General features: G+C 37.7%; 2 protein-coding genes across 3 annotated transcripts in view; one reads left to right on the forward strand and one right to left on the reverse strand.

Moving 5' to 3' along the window:
• Positions 1 to 1,052: 1,052 nt before the first annotated feature.
• LOC122137093 lies at positions 1,053 to 3,032 on the reverse strand. Its single transcript, XM_042722530.1, has 4 exons — positions 2,002 to 3,032; positions 1,865 to 1,918; positions 1,498 to 1,779; positions 1,053 to 1,393 (listed from the first exon to the last, which is right to left on the reverse strand). Exons 1-4 carry the CDS (start codon positions 2,171 to 2,173, stop codon positions 1,146 to 1,148), a joined length of 756 nt encoding a protein of 251 aa, XP_042578464.1. The 5' UTR covers positions 2,174 to 3,032; the 3' UTR covers positions 1,053 to 1,145.
• A 2,978-nt stretch (positions 3,033 to 6,010) lies between these two features.
• LOC109058144 (gastrula zinc finger protein XlCGF8.2DB-like) overlaps positions 6,011 to 7,008 on the forward strand; it is a 6,334-nt gene continuing 5,336 nt past the window's right edge. The window contains exons 1-2 of one of the 2 annotated variants that reach the window (XM_042722532.1): positions 6,011 to 6,366; positions 6,790 to 6,836. The gene's annotated coding sequence lies outside the window, so the exon portion shown is untranslated. The remainder of the gene's footprint in view (positions 6,367 to 6,789; positions 6,837 to 7,008) is intronic. The other variant, XM_042722531.1, reaches the window with a different exon arrangement.

The following is a 7,008-nucleotide window of genomic DNA, read 5'->3' on the forward strand; positions in this document are numbered from 1 at the left end:
TGTGGGTCACCCTGGGAGTTGGCATGATGCTGATGATCTTTGTTGCCTCAACTTATGAGGCCTTATAGAGACAATGGCCACTTGTCTGCTAGGCAAAGATATTTTAACAGAAAGCTCAATGCAGCTCGCCTGGTCATTGAGCATGCATTTGGCATTCTAAAATCTAAGTTTAGGAGGCTCCATTACCTGCAAATGAGAAGCATTTCTAATATCAGCTCAGCAGTCTCATCCTGCTGCATTTTGCATAATCTTTGTTTAGAGCCCAGTGATCAAGTTGTTGTGGTAGGTGATGGTGTTGATGATGAACCATACCCCCAGCAACCCCACAACACTAATGCATGTCATTATAGAGACCAGATTTGTGGCCAAATCTAACTTGTATGTGTATACTTAACATACAAAACAAAAGATGAAAAGTAAAGATTTGAATGTTCAGAAATATTCAACAAATGATAAAACAAACAAACAGATTTTGTGTTGAAATAAAGAAATTTGTTTTAGTGAACAAAATTAGTTTGTCATTAGAAATTGTTATTTGGGAAAAAAAAAAGGACATTTTTGGGAAAGGTGTAAATCAAAAGAGATAACATCTTTAGATTATAATTTTATTGGGGTTTATGTGGGTTCTGTAATAGATGCATAATTTGCTCTTGTCTTTTCCCCATGTTTTTTAGCTCCTCCACAATTGTTCCCAAGCTGGTAAGCATCTTTTTTTCGAAGGACCTTCTCCGCCTCTCCTTAAGTCGCCGCCATCTCTCCAGATCTGGCCTCACCAGGGACTCAAGCACAGCAGTCCTTCTCTCTGCATGCTCTTCATAAGCGTCCAGGAATTGTAAGGGTTGTGGTCGTCTTTGCCTTCTTGTGATGTTTGCATTTTGTATGGTAGCAGTTCCTGGCTGTTCATCCATACTAGCACCTACCGGCTGGTCTTGAAGAGAAGACGTTGTGGGCCTGCTTGTGGAAGAGGTCTCTTCCAAACCCAGAGGTGTGGAGTGAATGGTGCCAGGTGGTGCAGTAGTACCGATCCCCGATGACCCAAATAACTCATCCATTAGCTGGTGGGGGTGGATGTAAAATGAAAATGACCAATGTTTCAGTCTTGTAACACATGACAATGTTATTTCAGAAACAAAGTAAAGCAGTCTTCAACTTACTGTATAGTACTCCCAGGTGATCTTCCCTTCCCCAGTTGCACGGCGCCTGTCTTTCACTCTCTTATAAGTAGTTAACATGTTGCTAGTTTTTTTTCGAATTTTCTCACTTGACAAGTTGTAGCCCTTTAGTGAGAATAAGTTTTGTATTTTTTTATAGAATGCCATTTTGTTCCGAAAATAAAGGTGCTGATGAGTTTTTGTAAGGTCCAGTAGAAATAGTGTCATTGTATGTGTTATTTCTGTAAAATGGAGGGGATAAGGAGAGAAATAGATCAACAAAGAAAATTATGTAATTTAACAACAGTATTGCCACTTATCTTCCTTAAAGTATTTGATGCAATACCTTGAGATTCATGCCTGTCTGACTGGAAGGAAGGGGATGAAGGTTGAATGGATGCTGAAGGGTTTCCACACACTGCACCAGGTTGCAGAGTGGAAGGTGGTGGGTCCTTGACAGTGGAGGTAAGTAGTACAGGGGGCCTAGTGGTAGTAATGGGGCACTGGCTGGTGGATAGTGGTTTCACAAAACTGAGGTTTAGGGGTGCCGGCGACCTAGTGGAGGTAGTGGGACATGGAATAGGAGGTTGGAGAAGCTTTGCAGCAAAAGCTGGGCCACTGAGGAGAGCTGTTTGGAGAGAAGATTGTAGATGTGGTCAGTGTCACTCAAGAATTATTTCCTGTATATTCTTGTTCATTAAGTAAATGTGTACCTTTTGTTTCAACAGCTGATACTTTCTCCATGACAGAGGAAAGGAACATTTGATCTGGGGGAATAAATGAATAAATAAAACACTTGCACAAATCATTGGTGACTTGTAATTATTTCACAGTCATGTGGTTTACTTACCATTTTGCATCCTTTCAGCGATGTCCTTGGAAACCATTAGCATGACAACATTGCCTTTGCTGTCTAACACATTAATGGTTACGTTGTCCATTTTGTTGTGTGTTACACAGGGTAATGCAGGTTCTTTATATATCCTAAGGAACCATGGGACCATAGCCAACACCTGTTCCATTCATTATTACTTATAGTTAGCAACAATTGCAATTACCATTTTAAGTCCACTTTCGGTTTTGGCTCAACATTTGTATCAGTGATTTCCATTGTTTTCATGATTTAGTGATTAAGTAACTCTATGTATTAATGGTATTAACACGCATTTAAGATGTGTGTATAAGTTGTGTTTTGGAAGGGTGTCTTCCAAAACAAGATAACATATTGGATATATACTTTAGCAGTATGACATGGGTGTTTCTGCTAATACAAAATGATAAAAGTAACCTATAAAAAAATTCCCTGGTGGGTATGTTTTTTCTTAGAAGGTTTCAGCAACTAGATTTACAGTACCCTCCAGCTGAGCTCTTTTTAACATTTTAAACATAACACCATTGATTTTCATATACAGAAAAGCACAATTCTGTTGGATTTATATTGTGATTTAGACCAACTATTTGAAAGTGAACAGAATGTTGTCAAGTTGTTTAGTTGAAGTTACAGCAAGTTGATAGCAGTTTGCTAACCACATGCAGGTGAAGTATAAACACAGCAAAATAAACTAGAGAATATGAAGAAACCAAACAAATGGAGGAACATAATGTATTATGTATCATTTGTATAGGAGCATACATTTATGACCACATTAGATTGTATGTTTTTAAGATTAACATTTTAGTTATTAAAAATGCTCATTTGAATAGGTTATGCTGCTGAATACTTTAAAAGGTCTGTATAAAAAAGAAAGTCATGCAAAATAAACATACACAAACTCTATATTAACAATAAAGTAAATACAGTAAAACAATATTTAATAAATATGATTTATAAGATAAAGACGACATAAAAACGTATGAACTGTTTTAAAAGTCCATATGAGAATTTCTGAAACTGAAGTCGTCGCAATAAACTTGAAACGCACATCATCGGTATCATCAGTGAATCCAGCCAATCGTGGATCAGTTGTGTCGTCATCAGAACCTGTGCAGCCGCTCTTCAGAAGCTGTGCTGGCTGAGTTCTCCGGCTAATCTCGAATCGCTCTCGTGGTACTTTGATGGCACACGTCACAGTCACATGGCGTCAGCGCTGTATCAAGTCGGACAAAATTTCTAACCGGCATGCACTGCTTCAAGTCAGCCGACGATCGGTCTGCGCAGAGCTGCATGAAGTCGAACAAGCCTAAAGATGTAGAATCGGTGGGCGGGGTTAATCAGGCAATGATGTAGAATCGGTGGGCGGGGCTAAACAGGCAGTGATGTAGAATCGGTGGACAGGGTGTAAACAGACAGTGATGTAGAATCGGTGGACAGGGTGTAAACAGACAGTGATGTAGAATTGGTGAGCGGGGTTTAAACAGACAGTTATAAAGAATCGGTGGGTGAGGCTAAACAGGCAGTGATATAGAATCGGTGGGCGGGGCTAAACAGGCAGTGATGTAGAATCGGTGGGCGGGGCTAAACAGGCAGTGATGTAGAAGCAGGCGTTGATCTTCTGCGGAGGCGGTGCTTATCCACACTATTAGATCATAGAGTAGAACATTCCACAAGCTGTCATTTTGGCAGACTGGCTTCAATATAAGCTGTTTTTAGACTAACAAGACAGTCTGGAGTTCTGAAACTTATAAGATGTTATTGTACTATAAAAACATACCGTGTGTCAAAAGATCAAGGGAATTTTGGTTTCTCAGTTCATGACCGCTTTAAACTTGAGGCTATCTGTACTGTACTGCTGTGTTCTGATCTGCATATTAGGCTTATCACTGTAGCTTCTTTATCTGCTGTATTCTTCATATGATATATTTCAATCAATCAATCAGCGTATTTATGTATATATGTATTTGTCTGATTGTGGGATTGTGGAAAAAAGCAAACCACAACAGGCATGTATTCAGTCTCCATTTTTACAGAGCATCTGCTTGCCTGGCATGGTCCACACTGTGCCACCTTGACAAAGCATACAACATTTACATTAATTAATTAATAGGTTTATAACATTTTTTTTCTCTCTAGTATGTTTATTTGTTTGTTTGCTTTTTTTCTGGGGATGAGGATAGATGAGCACAGTGATATAATTTAGCAAATAAGTCGTGCAGTGTACAGGGGAAACTGATTAACCTCTTCCGAACAGTAGTTGGATTGGATGAATTTCTGTCATGTCAGAAATATTGTGCTCACTGCACTGCACCTGTGCGAAAACAGAAATGAAACCATGGTGACACGGCATGTGGTGTGGCACAAAGTGATGGAGGCTAAATTTGTGGAGTTATGGCAGCAACACACAAGCTTTTTTGACGTATCATCGTCCACATATCATGACAGGAATGCTGGAGAGAAAGGCTGGGAGGAAATAGCCGCAGAGCTGCTAGTGATGGGAGAAGCGAACCATTTCAAAGCTTCAAATCAATTGAACCAATTGCTTCGCAAAATGATTCACTGTTTCGAAGCGCTCGGAACAACACACACTGGTGACACCTGCTAGTGAAAACTGTGTAAATGCAACAAAAACTCCCAAAACATGCATAAAAGCAGCTTTTACAAACCCAGTGAAAATGCTTTCTTGAAAGTATAATATATTAAATGCAATCAAAATAATAAAATACCATTAAAAATGGAGTGTCTGTATAATAGCCCTATGCATCTTTAAAATAATTATTAGTAATTTGCAAGGGCTTGTTTTGTTTGTTTTATGGAGAGCTTGTCTAAACAGGCCAGTAAGAGACTAACTACTACTCATCCTTTTAATTACACAAATGTCTCATAAAAATGTCTACAAATTGATCAAACTGGTCTGAGATTGTATAACCACAGCTGCTGTGATGATTAGTGAAAGATGAAAGATGATTAGTGAAAACCTTTAATTTTGTGCGTGTCTGTGAGTGAGAGAGAAATTATACAATTACTGTTACACTAGGATGCAATGATAATGTCGAGGAAAATGTACATGTTGTTGTAATCGTGACATCTTTTTGTAGTGAATGAGGTGAAAACAAGAGTAGCATCACTAAACACTGAAAACTTATAAAGCAATAGACCCGAGGGGCATAAATAAGCCGGGGCCCATCGACACTATTTGACACTGAAAATGATCAATATCATACGTGCACAAAATTAAAAAAACTTACAGTAGTATATGGTACATCATATGCATTAAGTTCTCCTTTGCTCTTGCCGGAAGTTTCATGTAGGAGTACAGAGCGATGTTCTTCTGAAAGTAGATCAGAATGATAAAAATTGATGAAATTATCTCTTAATGTTTAATTGTGGTGACAGAAATGTCTGCAAAATATAGAAAAATAGGACACTACCAGCAGCTTTTTTAACTTCCCTCAAAGAATCCTGAAAAAAAAAACATGTATCACTGATTCCACGAAAATATGAAGCAGTACAACCGTTTTCAACATTGATAATAATCAGAAATGTTTCCTGAGCAGCAAATCAGCATATTAGAATGTGTTCTAAATGATTTTGTGACACTGAAGACTGGAGTAATGATGCTGAATATTCTGCTTTGCTTCACAGGGATACATTACATTTTAAATGTCAGAAAAAATTTTTTGGACCAAATAATTTTTTTTTATTATTATTATTTTTTTTTTATAAAAGTCTTGCCAACCCAAAACATTTGAACGGTAATGTAGAAAATATCTTTTTGAGTTTAAGGCAAGCAGTCTTTCAACCTAATTTCACAATGTGATTTCTCCAAAACAAACATAAATTGTGTTCAATGTTAAAAACAGTTGTTTTTTTCAAGATACTCCTCACTGAGTTATTTTCAGCACTTAAGTGGACAACATGCATATTTCACCACATTTTTTTTACTGCGTGCACATTTAGTGAACTTAAACCTTGCAGCGTACAAGACTTTTATTTTGATAGGATGACGTGACGTCACAAGGCTGCGCCGCGCTCCTGCGTTTGCTGTGATTCTGCTGAAGAAAGGTTGTGTTTTCGGCGATTTAAGTTGAAGACCAACTGTTTTGTGCAAGTAAAGCGCACCCACACATAACTAACAGAGAGGGTGTATGTCAGTTCGTCCCATATACCGTGAATCTGTTTATCTCTCACACGAATTCAATCACTGTTGTTTAAATTATTACTTGCTGCTAGGAAGGAATATAACTATTATAAAGATGGCTTTTATTAAAGAGGAGAGTGAAGACGTGAAGATTGAAGAAGCATTCAGAGTCAAACAAGAAGATACAGAGACACAAACAGGTTGGTTTTTATTCTCAAAGCTGAACTCAGTCATCTGATCCGTATTAAAATGTCCAGCTCTACAGAAATGAATGATGTTTTTAAAGAATATCATATGAGTGTTGTAGCTGAAGTGGTTTTATTTGTCATGGAGCCCGGTCGTCTCATGTTGACAGATATGTTGAGATCACATGACCACACAAATATTAACGCTGCCTTCAAGTGCAGGCGCGTGCGTGTATATATTAGCACATGACACATATTAAATTAGGAAAAATAACACAGAAGTAGTCTAAAACTACTGTTCAGTGTAACATTAAACCCAATATGTACTTCTGAAATAAAAACAATAACAAATGCAATACTAACAACTAAACAAACACTTATTTCACATCAAGCAAGCAAGAAAATGACAGCGATCTGTTTACATCTCATCCTTAAAAGCTCCTGCTGTACTGGTTTCTTGTAAAAGCTGATGATACTGCGTTTCGGTAAGACTTTGTTATATTGTTTCACAAGTTCGTCCACCCATAATTAGTGTTGCAAAGTTTATATCATTTTACTTAAATCTTTGAATCTTATTCATTAAAATGGGGCTGATGATGTGTACACAGGTTTATTTTTATAGACACAGAGTGTGCATTACAAAAATTCAGTTCAGTA

Source organism: Cyprinus carpio, chromosome B4, assembly GCF_018340385.1.
Source record: "Cyprinus carpio isolate SPL01 chromosome B4, ASM1834038v1, whole genome shotgun sequence".
NCBI classification, from domain to species: Eukaryota; Metazoa; Chordata; class Actinopteri; order Cypriniformes; family Cyprinidae; genus Cyprinus; species Cyprinus carpio.

What these genes read in the sequence shown, in the direction of transcription:
- LOC122137093 (XM_042722530.1), bottom strand. Translation starts at nt 2,173, where the DNA reads ATGGAACAGGTGTTGGCTATGGTCCCATGGTTCCTTAGGATATATAAA. An exon ending in ATCAGCTGTTGAAACAAAAG is followed by an intron (nt 1,780 to 1,864) that starts GTACACATTTAC and finishes CTCTCCAAACAG; the next exon opens with CTCTCCTCAGTGGCCCAGCT. An exon ending in AGACAGGCATGAATCTCAAG is followed by an intron (nt 1,394 to 1,497) that starts GTATTGCATCAA and finishes TCCATTTTACAG; the next exon opens with AAATAACACATACAATGACA.